Source organism: Protopterus annectens, chromosome 1.part2 (genome assembly GCF_019279795.1).
Source record: "Protopterus annectens isolate FY-2018-M chromosome 1.part2, PAN1.0, whole genome shotgun sequence".
NCBI lineage: Eukaryota > Metazoa > Chordata > Ceratodontiformes > Protopteridae > Protopterus > Protopterus annectens.
Window position 1 is genome coordinate 1,135,971,081 of NC_056727.1, and position 19,568 is coordinate 1,135,990,648.

Below are 19,568 nucleotides of genomic sequence, written 5' to 3' on the forward strand. Positions count from 1 at the left end.
GCTGATTTCAGCAACTAAAATATATTGACACAGCTCCTGCTAAGTCAGATCAATGAATGTTTAACTAATCAAATAACAGCAGGGGTAAGTAACTTTTATATCCATGGATGATTTCCTTATCCATTGATTGTGATTCGCAACCAGTGTGTTGAGTGAACATACCTCAAATGTTTGATTGTGATTACAAAATTTTTCAGGAAAGTATTCCAACATGATATATAGAAATACACAGGAGTTCTGTAAAGCTAGATAAATTACTGTTTAACTTGATGACAATAGCAGGTCAGGCATTGTCATCCAGAGACGGTCCTCAGATATCTCACTGTAGTAAAACAAATAATGGCCACATCAATGTATTAGAGCTTTGTTTCACACAAACAGTAAATATAGTAAAGTATTCTAACTCGATTCACATAAATACACATTAGTCCTGCAAAGCCAGAATCATGAATGCAATTTGAACATAAATCTAGATACTCTGTTCTCTAACTAGTAACAACTAGTAAAACTCATCATATTATAATGCTTATATATAGCAGGTGCTTCTGTCCAAACTCATCATAGCCTTCTATGAGCAACAGGCAAGAAGGCCCAACCTATTGCCTTTAAACTGTAAATTGTTTCAAACACTTCCTTTCTTCCCATTGTAGTATCCCTTTATACTTAACTACTTCACTCAAGAACACTTACATCATATATCCTCTAGATATGTATGGTCTAGCTCTGGACCCAATAATTACTGCAGATAGTTCTCATCAAGGGACAGTGTAGAATGCAGCACTAGCATAGCATTTACTCTTGAGTCATTCCAAAACACTTGACTTGCTAGTCCATCATGTTGCTGCTATCATGAACCATTTCACATAGACCACCCATTAAAAAAGACAGCAAGTCAGCCAGGTTTCATATTCCTTTATTTTTACTTCATACATTCAAAAGTCCATCAGTATTAAAACAAACTTTCAGTGTATACATCTTTCCTTTTTAATGTTTATATACTCAGTAAATGTAATGCAGTTGTGTAAATCATTCTTGATTCATCCCTTTACTAATATAACTTCCTTCAGTTACATTCACACATATCTTTAGCTCAGTGCTCCTATATGTATACCACCAAATATTGGGCATTTTTATTCTATCTAAACTTTCCCAAACAGTTACATTAGTCCACCACAAAACAAATATATGCATTTTTAAAATTAGATCTAGACTCCCTGATTTTCTTTCTTAAGGATACTAAATGTACACAATGTCTGCATTTCTGTGCCATTGACATCTTCAGTGATATTAATAGTTATCACACAGGTGCCAGATATTATATTCCTTTTAATATGTATGCATTTACAAAATTTTGAAATTAATATTTTGCACCAGGAAATATTACCTCTGAAGATAGATGCCTCCAGCTTTTACCAGACAGTAGGATTCAATGGATCCATTTCTTTGAGGTTGATAAAGCAAAAACTGAAGCATGTTGCTTGAACTCTGGGCATCCCAAACCCTCCAGCTTTTGCACAGAAAACAAACTTCCTCGGGAAACCTAGACTGTCCTTGGTTATGTCAACAGAACATCTGGGTTGGTTTTGCAATCTTAACTGACAAAGTAACCAGATGTTGTGGTCAGAACATGTTTAAAACATAAAGGGCCAAGGGCATGAGTACAACACAGCCCATTATCAAAAACCTTAACCTCCACCACATAAATACCCACACATACTACCTCTCCCATAAGGGATAAAGATAAACCTCCAACATCACTGCAGAGTTCAAATGCAACCAAATAATCAAATATCCAAGGGAGCTAGCAACAGCATGCAAAGTAAATATCCCTGTCTTCCTTGAAACGCCTTGGCTGATTTGTTAACTGAATGTAAAACACCTCTCTTTTCAAAGAGATAAGTTGGAGCCATGACCATTATGCAAAATCACCCATCATTTACTTATAACTAATCAAATCCTTCTTTGGATCACGTGAAAAAAAAAGACAATCAGCATTCAGCAAATACAGTTTTAACATCAATACCTCAGCAGTACAATCCAGTCATAGCATGACAGAGTTTAACATAGCACATCAGCGGCTCTATGTCAAGCAAAAACAATGCTTGCGACAAACCCTGTCTTGTGCACCATGCAATTCAAAATTGCCTGAGGGAAAAAAAATGATTGGTTAAAAATCTAGTCATATGATTGTAGTAAAGAGCCCAGATTACTCTGAAGAGAAATGCACTTTATGTAAAACATTCCACAATACTTCAAACAGACAGAGCTAAACATTTTTCAAAGACTATAAAAAGTGATACCACACCATTCAGCTCTAACTGCTGAGAATGCAGCAATGTAATTAAAGCTCTGACATGGTCTGCACTGCTTCTGTCCCCCATGAACCCCTTCTGCTCAGGCAATAATGACCTTAGTAGTACTTTGTTTAGTCTACTGTTCATTATCCTCACATATATTTTATATCTTAGTCTAGTAGGGAAACTTACCAACAGTTCTGGCCATGGGAAGGATTCTTCCTGGCTTTAGAAACACTAGTAGGGCAGGACCACTGGAAGAATGTAGCAGGAGACCACTTTTCTATATTTCTCTAGGAGTCTCTTAAAGTAGGCAGGATGGCCTGCTTCAAGAGATAAAGCCTGGTAGTCAGACCATATTGGTCTGCCACTTTCCCTTTTGAGGATTTCTTTACATCCCTTTCTATTTAAACCTGTGAAATATTCACCTTCATTAGATTAAATTCTGCTGTTCTAACTATCTAAAGAGATAGATTCTAAAAAGGAAGACATTTAATGGTGACATTCCATCATGGTTTTCACCCTCTTTGCATATAGCTCATAACAGAAAAGAGAAAAAGCTTTGTTGGCAGCTTTAGTGACACTACTGTTGTCCATTTACTAGTCTAATTCTCTTTGCAATTGGTGGTTTCATTGTTTAAGCCTACAGGTCAAATGCAGGATTTTTATTACCAGCTAATTGTTGGCCAATATTTTCCCTTTTCTACAGGTGTAAACACATTTGGCAGGTGCAACTATGTTAAAATTTTGGTTTTTAATACTGATCTGCCAAAATTCTCATATATCCCTTTAACTTTATAAACATTGCTACCAAATGTGGTGGCAAATCTCAACTGTTGTTATTTGATACCAGGGAAACAATTATCAGTCAACAATTATGTGATCAAGAACATACTTATAACTACAAGTTCAATCAAAAATACTTGGGTAAGTACCCCATGAGTAGTTTTCTGTGTAGCAGCTGTATTGTTTGCACTCTTGCGGTGAAAACAAAAATATTCACAATTAAGAAGTACATATAAAATCTTTGAGATTAGAGAGCTTATATCATGCAGTACTGACTGCATTATGTACCTTGTGTTATGTGTTTGTGATTCATTTTATGTGGGGGGGGATTGTCTTGCCATTTTAAACAATGGACTTTTACTGCATTTGAGTGATTTCAGGTGTAGAATGTAGTGAATTGTTTAGACGCAAACAAGAACACCCTGGAAATATATTTAGTTTTACTGGTGTTGATTAGGTGATTTTAGTCTCCCTTAATTAAACTGGCAAAAAACACTGGCTTTCTATTATGGAAAAAAGTGGATTATTAATTAATTTGAATGATGTTTTATAAAATTGTTTTATCACATATAAGCTAAAAGTGTTTGAAATTATATAGCTCACCTATTACCCACCAGATGACAATAGTAACTAATTTGTACACTTTCCGCAATGGATAATGAATTTATATTTTTATTTGATATTTTTGCATTATTTAGCTCAGATGAAGGAATTGCGGAGGGCTATGATCCATTTATCTCTCTATCCATCCATCTACACCCCTTTTCCCATTTTTGCTCACGGGGTTGGGCTGTCACTTTATCAGTGAAAATTATCTACAACCAAGGTTTACACTGACAAGTGGCTATCTATACATTATTATCTCTCTCTCTCTCTCTCTCTCTCTCCCTCTAAATATATACATATATACATATCTATATTTATTTATTGACATTTGATTACCAGGAATGTCCAACTGGGTATGAGCCCATTTTAAGCAGAGGCATGGGGAGAAAAGTTCCTAAGCATTACAAAACATTTTAAGAACAATACAAATAAAAATGAAAAGGATAAACCAAACCACAGCCAGTAACAAGATAAAAATACTTTCATTTAATGGTGAGCATTTTTGCAGCCTAAACAGCCTCTTCATCACTCAATCAAACAATCTAGTTTGCACATATTTAAAATAAAAACAGCCAATAAGAACATCATCTCAATTACACATGTAAATCTTCACTTAAAAGCACAGAACAATAGAACACATTATACTTCATCGGTGTATTCCATTACTGCAGATTGCAGCAGCATGAATATAGTCTATTTAGTGCACTGTGTAAAATGCAGTTCCTTCTACATAGGGAAGTCCATCCGTATGTTGAAGGAGTGCATGAGGGAACATTTGTACGATATTTCAAGAAATACAGACTTTAATGCACTAGCTAAGCATGTGGCTATGTTTGATCATACACACAGTTTTAGATTTATGGTAGTGGAAGTGGTTTTTAGTAAAAAAAAGGGAGGGCATAAGGAATCAGACTGAGAAAGTGGAATTAGAGTGGATCATCAGAATGAGAGCCACTTGGGGGAAGGGAATTAATGATAAAATGTCTATAAAATCGGTGCTGCAGAATAAAGGAATACACAGATGAAGAATAATGTGTTCTATTGTTCTGTGCTTTTAAATGAAGATTTACATGTGCAATTGAGATGATGTTCTTCTTATTATTTGTTTTATTTGTTTTTAGTCACTTCCTTCTAGGAGCTGAAAGACTATTTTGGAAATTCAGGCAAGTTATATTGAATTAGTTTACAGCATCATGTAAGGGATGATTTTTTGGAAGTTCCAATTAGTTGATGATAGGTTAGTAATGAACATTTCTGGGTTAAATTTGGAAAGGTTGTGCGTTGTTTTATAAACATGCTGTTTAAGTGAATGTGTGAAACATCTGGTTATACATATTATGAGATGATCACTGAGACAGTCACACATTGTACCTGAGGTGATGTATTTGTTAGGGTCTGAAACTAGGATCCAGTCTAATAGGGAATTTGATGTCTTGCTATAATATGTGGAGCTATTAATAGGTAGTGTGAAACCAAATAAGTTTATGCTAGATGTCGGAGAGTTAAAGTTTATGTCAAACAATTGACATTCACATCACCTAGTATAGGGTGTGTGTGTGTGTGTGTGTGTGTGTGTGTGTGTGTGTGTGTGTGTGTGTGTGTGTGTGTCTGTGTGTGTTTGTATATATATATATATATATATATATATATATATATATATATATATATATATAAATTTAGGACGTTTGCTCAACTGAGCAAATGACTGAAATCCAAACGGCCGGGCACACTTACGCAAAAGTGCTATTCACCGAAGAAGCACTTTCGTGTAAGTATGACTGTTGCCGAGGCTGTACTACAGTGTGGGTAAGTGAAATTTCCCTTTTCCCCACTGTAGTGCAGTCTCAGAGGGAGAATATTAAAGTAGGGGGTGTGGGGTGCACAGCCCCCCAGATGGGGGGGTGCAGGGGTGCGAAGCCCCCTTGCAAAAATGTAAATGTGTTTTTTTTTTATTTTGTCACATGCTTTAACGAAAGCGCTTTTTCGATAAAAGCGCTTTCATTAAAGTGTGCTCGGGTTTTATGGATTCGGACGTTTGCTCAGTCGAGCAAACATGCTAGATCTATATATATATATATATATATATATATATATATATATATATATAAAGCTGTCCTGGAAACATTGTCGAATAGTACTCTGGTTAACATCTGTCTAATCGACACAATTTGGTTGACTAAATAGATGGTTAACAGCTGTGCAAGATTGACAATCCCCAGGTAGGGGAATATGCCATATTCCCCAGGGATTGTGCAATCATGGAGTTAGAAATGCACCACGATTATTTCCGAGTTTATGTATAGTAGCTTGTCGACATGCATAATATCGATCAATTTGTTTCGACATTATGCACATTGATATAAATGGTATTTGATCAAGTTAAGTATATATAGCTTTATAGCTTTTTTTTGGTGCATAAAATTGTCTCTTTTAATGGTTTAACTGTATTCCTTCCTAACGTCTTAGTATTTAAGCATATCTCTATTCACTGAAGAAGCTCCATTTTTTAGAGTGCTTTGTTGGAAGTGGTGGTAGCTATCTATATAAAATTACTGTTGCATTTCAACAAAATGGTGCTGCATTTCTGCTTTCTCTTACACACACACACACACACACACACACACACACACACACACACACACACACACACACACACACACACACACACACAAACTCCATAAAATAAGAAGAATTCAAAGTTCTGCTGAAAATTCTGCCTTGGCACAAGCAAACTTTTAGTTTTTACAAATACAAAAGGCAAGCCACCCCCCCCTACGTGTCCCCAAACCCCCTGTTAATTATATATACTAACCCCAAGATCACACAAACACGGAGTAAGGGCAAATTTCCCAACCCTGGTAACTGTGAGATTTCATACACTTGCTGATCAATTGCATAATCAACCACATGCTAAGTATCTGATGATCTAACACACGATCAACCATTTCAAAAACACCTACATATTTATGTATGTGTGTGTGTGTGTGTGTGTGTGTGTGTGTGTGTGTGTGTGTGTGTGTGTGTGCATTCATGTGTGTGTATGCATTCATGTGTTTGTGTCTGTGTCTGTCTGTTTGTGTGTTTGCACTTAAGCTAGAATAGTGTCTTGTCCAGGATTAATTCTCTGTCTTACACCCAATGTGTGTGTGTGTGGTACAACAATAATGTGAACATATGGCATTACAATTAATAACACATTCACAGAATGTGAAATTTTATTCAAAGCAATATGGATGTAAATCATTTTTTGCCGAAAAAAAAAAACGATCAACCATGCTGTATATGAAAAAGCAATCTAAACTCCATTTTGGATCTAAGCAAAATCCATGATAAGGATTTTCAGCAGCTGTATCTAAAAGTTATGCTGAAGACTGGAATCCAGTCTGTTTTAATGATGTGTATGTTAGATGATAATCTTTAGATGATAATCTTCAACAAATATATATTTAGTATAGTTTAGTTTAGTTTTTAGTTTGTTTACTAGGTCAGTACACTGATCACTATAGACCATTTGTAGGCACAAGCCAGGTGAAGAGATTAAAAAAAAAAGAAAATAGAACACATTCACAAATACAGAGTAATTGCAGAAGGTAGATAATCCCATAGACAATTGATAAAATATGTAAATAACATTAGCAGAGTAGAAAACCAAATGTGAATTAATTTTAGTAGTAAATATGAGAGGGAAGCAGCAGCTGAAAATAGAGGATCAAAGTATAAGTGATTCAGGTGAGAAAGAAGTTAGGTTATGTATCCAGTGGAAAAGCACTTGCAGTCACATTTTTGATGAAGGTGTGTCTTGAGTTAGGCTCAGAAGGTAAGAAAAGAGGAGACTTCTTTAAGGTGAAGGAGGAGGGATGGTCACAGCTTGAGTGCAAGAATGGAGAAGAAATGGTTGGAACAGTGCAGTTTAGTTTGGGGTGTCTGGAGTGAATGAGTTAATTGGGAGAGGTTCCAGGGGTTGTAGGTGGTGGTTTAATTATGGAGTTTGACTGCAAGAGGTTGAAAGGCAACTGGTTGAAGTAGTTTGAAAACAAGAGACTCCAGGAGTAGCTCAACTCCATAGGAAACTGGTAGCAATTTGGGCTCGGAGAAGGTGATGCAGTGGTGTTCCCGAGGGAAGGAATTGGAAATGAATCAGCAGATTTTGTTTTCAATGGACTGTAGAGTAGATAATGTTTTTAAGAGCCTGTATTCAAGTTGAACAAGGAGCACTCCTTTGCATATTGCAGCACTAGCTGGCCCACAGAGAAAGGCAGATATTTTCCAAGACCAGAATAAAACAGAACTGATCTTTTTTTCCTATTGTTTACAATGTGGCTTTGGAAGTTAAGCGACTGATCTAGCCATAAACCTAAGTAGTTAAAAGATGTGGTTGTTTCTATTGGGAATCCAACGTGATCTGTGATGCTGAGATTTTTAAGTGTCTTTTTTCAATTTTTTTTGAGGTTCCAGTTATCATACTTCTTGTTTTAGATGAGTTTAGGAGTAGCTTATTTTGTTCAGCCAAGAATTAAGGCAGTGAAGGTGAGAATGAAACTAGGTTTGAACAGCTGAATGTGAGGGACTGGATGTAAGAATAACCATGTCATCTGCATAAATAATAATTGGAAGTTTAGGGAGATCAGAGGGCAGCTTGTTAATAAAGATTGAAAAGAAAAGGGAGGTGGGTATGGATACCTGGGGGACTCCTCTGGTAAGGGGTGCTGATGGCGATAAGGATGGACCTAATTTGACTCTGAAATACCTATTTGTTAAGAAATGTTAGACTCAAGTGACAGAAATGGGGCTAAGTCCAATTTCTTGTAGGGACTGAAGGAATAGGAAGTGTCAATTAGATCAAAAACTTTGGTAAGATCAATGAAGAGAGCTCCTGAAAGGTTTCTTTTATCCATGTTGAGAAGGAGCTCATCTATAAGTGACCACAGTGCTGTCATTGTGCTCAAACCAGCCCAGAAGCCATGCTGTTTAAGAGGGAGGAGGTGGTGATGTTGAATGTAAGTAGACAGTTGATTGTGGATTAGGTTTTCAAGTATTTTCCCAAGTGTAGGGAGGGTGGAGATATGGCAGAAGTGGGAGGTATTTGCTGGCTGAGGCTGTTTGGGAAGGGGTTTAACCAGAGCAGAGCAGTTTTCCATATGTCTGACATTGCATATATAACAAAATTAAAGTCTAAATTAATTGCAAATGTGGAAAACAATACCTTCTTTCTTTCTGAAACATATATGGAACAAAACAAATACTATTGCACCAATGTGTACAGTCTGATTAGGTCAAAGTACATTTAATGATGAGCTTTGATTGCCAACAGAAATAACAGTTGGCATGTCTTTAAGATAAATGCATATACCTCTTGCAAGACTTCAATAATGTCTCCAACTTTTATTTCTAGTTCATCGCCCTTTGTAGGTGTATAAAGAAACTGTGCTTCACACCATCGCTGCTTCTTCTTTTTGACCAAGCTGGCTGAAAATAGAAAAAAAAACAGGTCAGTGTCTGTGTTTTTAAATCAGGCAGAAAAGCAGATACAATGCTTACCTTCAAGTAAAAGATAAACAATTTCATTCCCATTGTTTTACTCTGAAAATATCTCACTTAGCAATAACATCTGTATATGCCCGTGATCTTTTATTCCTTTCACATCATAACTTTGCACGTTAACACTTTTGACTATGCAGTATAATAACTGCAGAATTCCTTGAGATCTTTGCATTTAGACTTATAGCTAAAACAGGTACTAATCATACAGATAAACCATAGTCCTTCTAAATATAACCTTATCATAGAATAGGCAGAGAAAGAAATATTTCTTGGAGTTGGGAAGCAAAAGAACTCTGACCACCAGAGTATATGCATCTAATTTTCTCTTCATATTTTACTGTCCCCATATTACCCATAACATTTGAAGTCCTTTGGACTAGGTATGTCTTCTGAGCTCAATGCCTCTTCACCTCACACCTTCTCTAATCCTCGCCCCTACACCCTCTAACCTACGTCCCACCCAAACTACCCTCTTACATTAAAAAAACTGGAAAACTGGGGATATATATCCTGCCAATATAGTACACCTTCTCTCCAAGCTCCTGCAGAGCAACTCTCTAGATATGTTCCTTCTGTGTTTCCCTATTTGTTATGTCTCCCCTTTTTCAGTCTTTCATATCTTCCACTTTTCTCTCTTTAAAGAAACCAGCAGGGTATCCACATAAGGTTACCCCTATATAAAACATGTAAAAACCTTTTATAATTTTTAAAAGTTAATAATAAAAGCTGCACTACATACTGCATGTCCTAAATACTTCAAATGTGCATGTACATAGCAGTGTTCATTCATAATTCCTGAAAACTTTCATAATTAAACAATGGTTTCACGTAGTACTTCGCACATACTTGAGGATCACTTCACCTAATTTATGCATTTAATGCAAGTGGGTGTTTTGCATTTACATATTCAATATGGATAACCAACAATTATTGAATTAGCATTTAGGCATTATGGTGCAGTTTGGGAATAACTTCTACCAAGCGTAAATCTCAGGACTATGAATATCACCCTTTGTTTTAATCCTAGTGAAGATGAGGAAAATAACCAAAAAATTGTTACTTAGGCAAAGACAAACCATACTGTCAGACATATTTATGTTTTTATTGTGTTTTTCTTTTACTCTACAGTCCTATTTGAAACTTATATGATAATGTTCATAAAAATTGCCCTTTCAAATAAAATGCACACACAAATATATCTGTACAAGTACACATATACTTATTCATATATCAACTTTTCTCTCTCTTTCTCAGTCTCTCCTCTGTTTTTTTCTCCATTTTCCTGGATTGGTACTGACATTTAGTACAAGGAAATAATACATACATCAGACTATAAAACACAAATGAACCAAACTCTTAATAAAAATATAACAAAGGATTAGCTTTCAGCACTTAGTGAGTGCAACAATATTTCTATATAAACAGTTTATAATAAACCAAATGATTCAAAGAAGCAGATGTCAGAATAATAGCTAAAGATGGAAAAATAAATAACTGTTAAAGAAGTATTTGTCAATGAGTAAGCCACCTACAACAGGAAACTGCTTACATTATGTGCATAATATATAATGATTATGGTATAATATTACAGCACTGCAATGAAATATAACTGGATTCCACCCTATCCTTAAGGTATTAACAGGGGTTAATATCATTAAGCTAACAAATTCATGTGGTATGTCTGTGGGTTGTGACCACGCATGGTACTCCAACAAACATACAACACACTCAGTGGTTCATTAAGTGGAATAGCATAAATACCTATGGAAACACCTTATTTTTTAAATAATTGTTAATTTCTTTTCTCTTGGTATTGGTCACTTTCCATTAGACCATCTTGATGGAATATTTTTGAAGTTGTGTGGTGAAATTACGGTCTTTAGCTTCCTCATGAGTAGTATATTACAACCCTGTGGTGTCTGAAGTGGTACTTGTCTGCCAGTGGAAGGATGAAGTCTGCCTTCTTCACCAGTGATCCTGGTTCAGTTAGCAGCTTGGGCACTTTAGGGTTGGCAGGGAGACAAGCAAATGAGAATTCAGAAACTAACACTCCTGCTTTATGACTGAGCAAGACAGCAGTTCAACACTGTGGTGTTTGTTTCCCAGTGCATATCAGAGGGATAACACTTGAAGCCAGAGCCTGAAATTATTGGACAGGCAGATGCAAAGCACAGTGCAAGGGAGCATTGTGTGACTATGTACTTATGCACCAGGGACGGAGGTGTGACAAAAAACATATATCCTATCTCCAGCTTTCACTCTGGTTAAAGTGTCTATGACTGATGGGTCACAATTTATTTATTTGACATTTGTTAACCGGGTCGGTCTGACTGGGCAAGAAGCCTTTTTCAGCAGAGACCCGAGGAGAAAAGCCCTGGACATATAAAATATATAATACTTACACAAGTACAAATACAGATGCAGACCTTAACAAATAATGGAAATGCAAAAGCAAATCAAGACTTAATGCAAGATGTAAAACAGTAGCATTCACACAGAGAGTAAGATTACAATTACCACACTGGCAAATAATCAATCAGTTAAGTATATATATATATATATATATATATATATATATATATATATATATATAAATGCTGAGAGAAAATGGTTTATTTATAGCCTTTGACAAGTGGGTGTTGTTAATATAACATTGTATGAACAGAGATAAAGTAGAAGGAAGGGGAGGATAGTTTAGGTGGGAGTAGGGCAGGTCCATGTGTTAAGCATGTAATCTTTTAGTGTTTTTTTTTTAAACTGAGACTGTTTGTGATGGATCTAAGGTCTGCAGGAAGTTTATTCCAGGAGCAGGCAACAGAATGACTATACAGAAATTTGCCAATATGCTTTGTGGGCTTATAGACTTCCAGGAGATGTTGGTTTGTACTGCGGAGACATCGTTTGAGGGTATAGGGAGAGATTAGGTTACAGAGAGCAGAGCAGAGGGAGGGATTAACTAGTAGAGAGTGTGTGATGTGGAGTTGTGGAAGTAGTAGTTGGTTTTGGACTTCTGGCCATGAAAGAATGATTTAATATCGTTAGTTCGAATGGCAAAACATTTGCCATTCAAAATAATGAAAACCAAAACCAAACATTTCAAGCATACACACTGTTGCCCCAAATGATTGACACATTTGAGTCAACATTGTCGCCAAAAATGTGACGTGATAGCCGTATAGGAGCTGATGTAAATCAAACTCCTATATGACATATCACATTTTTGCAGGAGAGCAAGCCCCACTGCACCCCCTGCTACTAATACATTCCAACTCCAAGATCGCACTACAGTGAGGATATGGATGAATTTCCAATTCCGATCCACTGTACCATTATCTCGTGCATATAGTTGAACACACTTATCTGAATGCACTACTGCATTTGCATAAGTATGTTTGACTATCCAATGCACTTGTCATTTTGCGAACGACATTCTGATGTTCGGCAACACTACTGCAGACAAAATGTCATTCGAACAAATGATAGTAAACCTGAAAGTATTGTTAGGGCATTACAGTGCTTTATTTATTTATTTATTTGTTTGCCATTTGTTAACTGGGTTGGCCTGGCTGGGCAGATGTCCTTTTTCAGCAGAGACCCGAGGAGAAAAGCTCCATTACAGCAGTTATTTTTTTTAATAAAGTCAAATTAAGTATTTAATCAAACAATCATAAAGAAAAATAGATTAATTTTACACAATGTATGAAGAGAAAAATAATTAAACATATATATATATAAGCTGTTATGAGCCATACAAACTCAGATTCAGCATGAGAATAATCATTAGGTTGGGTAATTTGCTAACTTAAGTGTAAGTGTATTGATGGATATGGTTGCCAGGAAGGAGAGAAAAGAAAAAGAAGAGGTATAGAGTGTATGCGGAGGGAGAGATAGCAGGAAGAGGTAAAATGAAGATAGGAGTGTAGTGGAAGGAAAAAGTCAAAGAGCAGGAAAATCTAGAATACAGGTTAGAGTGAGTATCTGTAAATAGGGTTACCACCTGTCCCACTTTGCGAGGCACAGTCCCTCTTTGGGCAGTTGTGTCCTGCAGAAAAATTGAAAAACTGGCAAACGTCCTGAGATTTTAGCACAAAATTATTTCCTATATGTGATGTAATAGTTGCATAAAACAGTTATTCTGTATCTGAAACACCTAAATGTTATAAGAAACAGAATAAGTAACTAAAATGTTACAAGAATAAGCTTTTATTTAGGCAAAAAAGTGAAGTTCTGTCCTTGGCACTGGCCATGGATATGTTTCACCCTGCAAAATCTGACTTTTGTACCACAAATGCCCCAATTTGGTCATTTAAAAAGGTGGCAACCCTATCTGTAAAGACATAGTGGTAGAAAGGAGGGGGGGTAAGGCAGAGTTCAAGTAGGATTATTACAGGGACAGTTCCAGGAGTTAATCAGATGTTCCTTTATAAGCGAGTTTAAAGTTGCAAGCGTTTTGAATTGTTCTGACATGGAGAGGATGTTGGTTCCAAGAGGAGCTAACTGAGTTGGTATATAGCATTTTTCCTATAGATTTTTTTGGTTTTGTGATTTGAAGGTGTTGGTCAGAGCTACGACGTTCCTGGTTGGGGATGTAAGGAGAGATGAGTGTTGCTAGAGATGGACAGACTGTGGGTTGATGGAGGATAGTATGAGTCAGAAGGAGCTGAGGCCAAAGGAGCTGATTATAGAGCTCTAACCAGTGGAGTTTTTGTAAGGAGAGCAGTGATGTGAGCTATAGTTGAGATTTGTGGCGAATCTAGCATTTTTGTTGTAGGCAAGTTTGAGTTTGGTTGACAAATTTTTTTGGAGGTTAGTGAAGATAGGGGCAGTGTTGATAAGTGTAGGTAATAGGTTGACTTAAGCTAGAGACAATTTGGATTTTTGTGTTAAGAATTTATTTTATTTCCATAGAGCAGTTCTAGTTTTTGGTGCATCTTCTTGATGCAGTTACTGATGTGGATGTCAAATTTAAGTTCATCATCTATAAAAACTCCGACAAGTTTAGTGTAACATTCAGCCTTAGTAGTAGTGTTGTTTAGAGAAGAGACCAAGAAAGAGGCTTTGAAGTGTTGGAGGGATTTGAAGAAAAAGAGTAGATGTTTTGTTTTATTGGGGTTAAGTAGCAGTTGGTTAGTTGTGAGCCGTCTTTCAACTGAGTGGCGGGTGTCCTGAGTGAGAGAGAGTAGGTGGGGTAGACTGTCAGAAGTAGTGATTAGGGTGAAGTCACTGGCGTATTGTATAAGTGTGGAGTGGGGGCAGGATTGATAGAGATTATTAGTAAAGATGTTAAATAGTAATGGGCCCAGGATGGAGCCTTGGGGCACACCAGTTTGGACAGGGTGTAAAGGTGAGGTTGCTGCGAGCCATTTGACCTATTAAGCTCTATTTGATGAAGAGAACCAGGATAGAGTAGAGGTAGAGACTGAAGGAGGAAAGCCTGGAGAGAAGGAGGTTGTGGGACACAGTGTCAAAAGCTTTAGAGAGGTCAAGGAAAAGGCATGATACTAGTTTGTTATTATTAAGAGATGTAGCGCTAGAGTGAGTGAAGGATAGTAATGCTGTAGTTGTGCTATGATGTGGTTGGAAGCCGTGTTGCGTTGGGGTGAAGAGATTCTCCTGAATGAGGTATGAGATGAGCTGCTTGTGTACACACATTTCTAGAATCTTAGAAGGAAGGGATAGAGTAGCGACAGGCCTGAAATTGGAAGGGTCACTGCAGTTACCTCCTTTATGTAAGGGTATAATATAGGACTTTTTCCAGATATTAGGGACAGAATTTTCCTGAACTGACTTAGAGATAAGTATGGAAACCGGATAGAAGGGGCAGAAAGTTTAAGGTATAGAGGAGGTAGGTTTTCAACCGAGAAGGAGCAGGGTTTTAGTTTGTAGAGTAGAGATCTGATGATGGAAATGGGGACAGGCTTGACAGAGAAAGGAGTTTTGTGGGGGAGGGGTGAGGAACATCAAGGCAGGTATCTGTGTTAGGTTTCATTAGGTTTTGTATGCAGTTAATGAAGAAGGGGTTCAGAAGGCAGTTTCTAGTGGAGAGCTGTTAGGGATGGGTTAGGTGGGGCTGGGTTCCCTGGGTGTAAGGGTTTGTTGACAGTACTCCAGAATTTTTGGAAGTTTGAGTGGGGACTTTTTGTGGGTCAAGATAAAAAGGATTTTTGTCAAGGGTGACATTTTTTTTGCATAGTTTTGTAATTCGTTATAGTTTTGGAGACTAGAGGCGGGTTTGAGTTTATTCCAGATTTTCCATGCATCTCTCTCTTTTGCATGATAGAGAGAGTTTCTTTGCTTATCCAGGGAGCATAACTGGATTTAACCTGAATCTTTCTGATAGGGGCCAGAGAATTGAGGGTGTTAAGGAAGATGATACTGAATTTAAGAATGGCTTCTTCCAGTGGTAAGATGAATAGAAAAGACCAATTTATAGATGGGAGTATTTGGTTAAATAGATCAGGGTTAAAATTAGATAGATTTTTGACAGTCCTTATATTTGTGAGGTTTAGGAGTTTGAGACAGGAGACGGATGGAGGTTGGGTGATGATCACTTAGAGTGCCAGGGAGAATGGTGGGGTTATGATAGTGGTTGTGGTGAGAGGTAAGTATCCAGTCAAGAGTGGAGCTAGATTTGGATTGATGATTAGAGCGAGTAGGGGAGGGGAGGAGTAGATAGAAGCTGTATAGGTTAATGGAGGCAGTGGGGCAGTTAGAGGTCAGAGTGTTCCAGTCGATGTTAACATCCTGTAGAATAATAGTTTCATAGGAGATGGTTTGAGAGATCCGGGCAAGGAAGTATTTGAGTATAAGGATATTATTGCCAGGAGGTATATATATATATCGCAGCAATGGCTATTTTTTGTGCTTATTTAGGTTACAGTTGACTATGAAAATCTCAGCAGGGTGAAAACTGGGGGAGTAGGGTACGGGATGGACTGAGAAATGTTCTGAGTAAAGGATAGCTACCCCACCACCTTTTTTAATCGGTCTGTCTTGGCAGAAAAGATTGTAGCCAGGGGGTAGGATTTCTTTATTTGGTATGTGGGGTTTTAGCCATGTTTCAGAGATGCAGAGGATATCTGGAGTGTGTAAGGCTATCCAGGGGAGAGGATAGCAGTAGTGACCGGTAGGGTGCACACCTTGGTAATGTAACACAGAGAGAAGGCGTTTTATGCAGATATTTATAGAACACTAAAACATACTCTGATGGAGTTCTTAAGACTATAAACCTTGCAGCCGTTTATTGTACTGGGTCTAGTACTAGCATGTTCATCATGAAAGCTCCAGAAGGTAGTCAAAATGCTGCAGTTCAGTTCTTATCGTGGTGGGAAGGCATGCAGTAAAGTTAGGGGACTGTAAAAAAGACAGACAAAATGTTAGAAGTTAGCAGGGAGGTATTACAGGGAAAAGTAAAGAGGAAGAAGGCAGGAGTGGCATGGGGTATGAGCTTAGGAAAAGAGGAAGAAGGCAGGAGTGGCATGGGGTATGAGCTTAGGAAAAGAGGAAGAAGGCAGGAGTGGCATGGGGTATGAGCTTAGGAAAAGAGGAAGAAGGCAGGAGTGGCATGGGGTATGAGCTTAGGAAAAGAGGAAGAAGGCAGGAGTGGCATGGGGTATGAGCTTAGGAAAAGAGGAAGGAGGTCAGGAAAGCACAAGCAGAGGGACAACAGTAGTCTAGGAATAAGTTGCAGAAGCAAATAGTCAATAATAACGATTCAAATAGATAGACTTAGTACTACTAGACTAAGAACAACTGCAGCTCTCAAAACTGTAGACAATTCCCATGCTATATTATAGACTCATGTTTGTTGAGAGTCCACTTTATACTAATGAAGCCAAGGCAAGCAAACAATTAGATACCAAGATGGTGTCGACAAGCATCAAATAGACACAAACACGTATAGTTGGTCGTGTATTAGATTTCCAGTTAAGTGTTATGTTAGGTAAAAATGGTTAAAAGTTTGTCTAAGCCAAGACTAAATGTCTATGAGTACTATGGGTGACATACACAAGTCGTTCACTGTTAGTTTTTAACAGGGAGTAGTGCAATATCTAATCTTTCCTTTTTAAGTGCACATTTAAAAAACAGAGACAAAAAAAAGTAAAACAGTGGCTAAAAAAGTACCTCACAAGGTATGCATGCTACTTTAGGGATGCCATGAGTGACTGTTAATCTAAGGGGAAAGAATATTTAAAAATGATGCCATTGTTTGGAGGGGAATATATAACCTCCATTTAACTGGCTAATGGGAGGAGCAGTGAGGAAGTGATTGACTGGAGAATTGGGAAATGTAATTTGGTAGGAAGAACTTACTTCTGCTTGAGCCGCAATGCAGATCATGCAATGAGTTCAAGATACACGATCAGTCAAGACTCTGAGCCAGGTCAGTACAAGAATGAAACCACAGGATCAAAAAAGGGGGTTTCAGTCTGGCTTCGCTGAAGTAAGAATCTGTAAATTAGCATGTATGGATTAAGGACTGTGGAAAGTTTTGATTCCTACAATGGGAGAGACTAATGACCTGAAAAGGGCAATTTCTCAGTGGAAGTAGGGGAGGGGACAGCAGTAGTGACCAGTAGGGTGCACACCTTGGTAATGTAACACAGACAGAAGGCGTTTTATACAGATATTTACAGAAAACTAAAATGTACAGTGATGGAGTTCTTAACACTGTAAACCTTGCAGCCTTTTATTGTACTAGGTCTAGTACTAGCACGTTAATCATGCAAGCTCCAGAAGGTAGTCAAAATGTTGCAGTTCAGTTCTTATCATGGTGGGGAGGCACGCAGTAAAGTTAGGGGACTGCAAAAAAGGGAGACAAAATGTTAGAGGTGATGAGATTAGTAGTGTAGACTGCCAGCAAATCTAGCTATTTTATTATAAGTGGATTCAAGTTTGGCCATGAGGTTAGATTGGAGATTAGTGAGAACAGGTGCAGCATAAAACAGAGTAGGCAGTAAAAAAGCTTGAGCTAGAGAAAGTTTTGTGTCCTTCATCAGGTATTTCTTATTCCTATGTAACAGACCTAGTTTTTGGTGTGTTTTTTTGATAGAATATGAGTGTCAAATTTAAGTAGTTGATCGTCGATAACAACGCCAAGTAGTTTAGTATGGGTTTCAACTGAGACAGTAGTATTGTTAAGGGATGAAACTAAGAAGGAGTTTTTACAATACTGTACAGATTTAAGGAGGAAGAGAAGTTTTTTTTTTGGATTAAGTAGGAGTTCATTGTGGCTAGCCAGTTTTCCACAGACAGGAGTAAGTCTTGGGTAAGGGACAGAAGGTGAGGGAGATTATCAGAGCAAGATAAGATGGTAGAATCATCTGCATACTGGATTAGAGAAGAGTGGGGGCAAGATGTATAAAGGTTATTTGTAAAGATGTTAAATAGGAGGGGCCATAGTATGGAGCCTTGAGGTACGCCAGTATGAACAGGAAGGAAAGGAAAGGAGGCTGATAGTCATTGGACAGATTGAAATCTATCAGAGAGCTAGTTGGACAACCAAAGTAAAGTAGATTCAGAGAAATTAAGGTGTTTAAGTTTAGATGGATGCAGATTATAATAGACAGTGTCGGCAGCTTTTGATAAATCGAGGAAAAGTGAAGAGCCCAATTTGTTTTCATCATGAGCTTTGGCAATGGTCTGAGTGAAGGCAATGAGAACAGTGGCAGTGCTATGATGGAGATGAAAACCATGCTGTGTGGGAGATAGGAGGTTTTCCAGTATAAGATGTTCAAGTATTTGTTTATGTATACATTTTTCCATTATTTTAGAGAGGGGGATAGGATAGGAATAGGATATTTGGGGGTATCTGTGGAGTTTTTGCCTTTTTGAAGAGGGATAACATAGAATTTCTTCCAAAATTTGGGGACAGTATTTTCAAGACTGGATCAGTTTATGAGTATGGAGATGGAATAGGCAATGGCATTAACAGTGATTCTGAGGAATTGTGGGGGTAGGTTGTCAGCAGAGGGAGAGCAGGGTTTAAGTTTAGAAAGAAGTGATTTGATATATGCATTGGGAGAGGGTTTAAGAGAGAATGTGGGGGTAGGGGAGGAGGGAATGGGCTCATTAGAGGAAAGATTTGAATTGCTATTTTTAGTAAATAGTTTGATAGAATTGATGAAGAAAGTGTTGAGTTGAGTGGCTGTATCAAGGTCAGAGCTATTTGGACAGGGAGTAGGTGTAGTAGGTTTACCAGGAAAGGAGCTTATTAATATTGTCCCAAAATTGTTTGGGATAAGAGTGAGGATTATTTAGTGGTTTATAATAGTATTGCCTTTTTTCCTTATCAATATGTTTCTTGGCAAGGTTCCTAAGTTCTCTATAATTTTGAAGGCG

The 19,568-nt window shown here is 37.6% G+C and overlaps 1 protein-coding gene across 2 annotated transcripts in view; it reads right to left on the reverse strand.

Annotated features, from left to right (window-relative positions):
- The window catches only part of LOC122792261 (CD2-associated protein-like), a 1,538,751-nt gene that overhangs the window by 654,931 nt on the left and 864,252 nt on the right, over nt 1–19,568 (reverse strand). For both annotated transcript variants that reach the window (XM_044060012.1, XM_044060011.1), the window contains exon 4: nt 9,037–9,152. In XM_044060012.1, the coding sequence (XP_043915947.1) occupies nt 9,037–9,152 (116 nt within the window). The remainder of the gene's footprint in view (nt 1–9,036; nt 9,153–19,568) is intronic.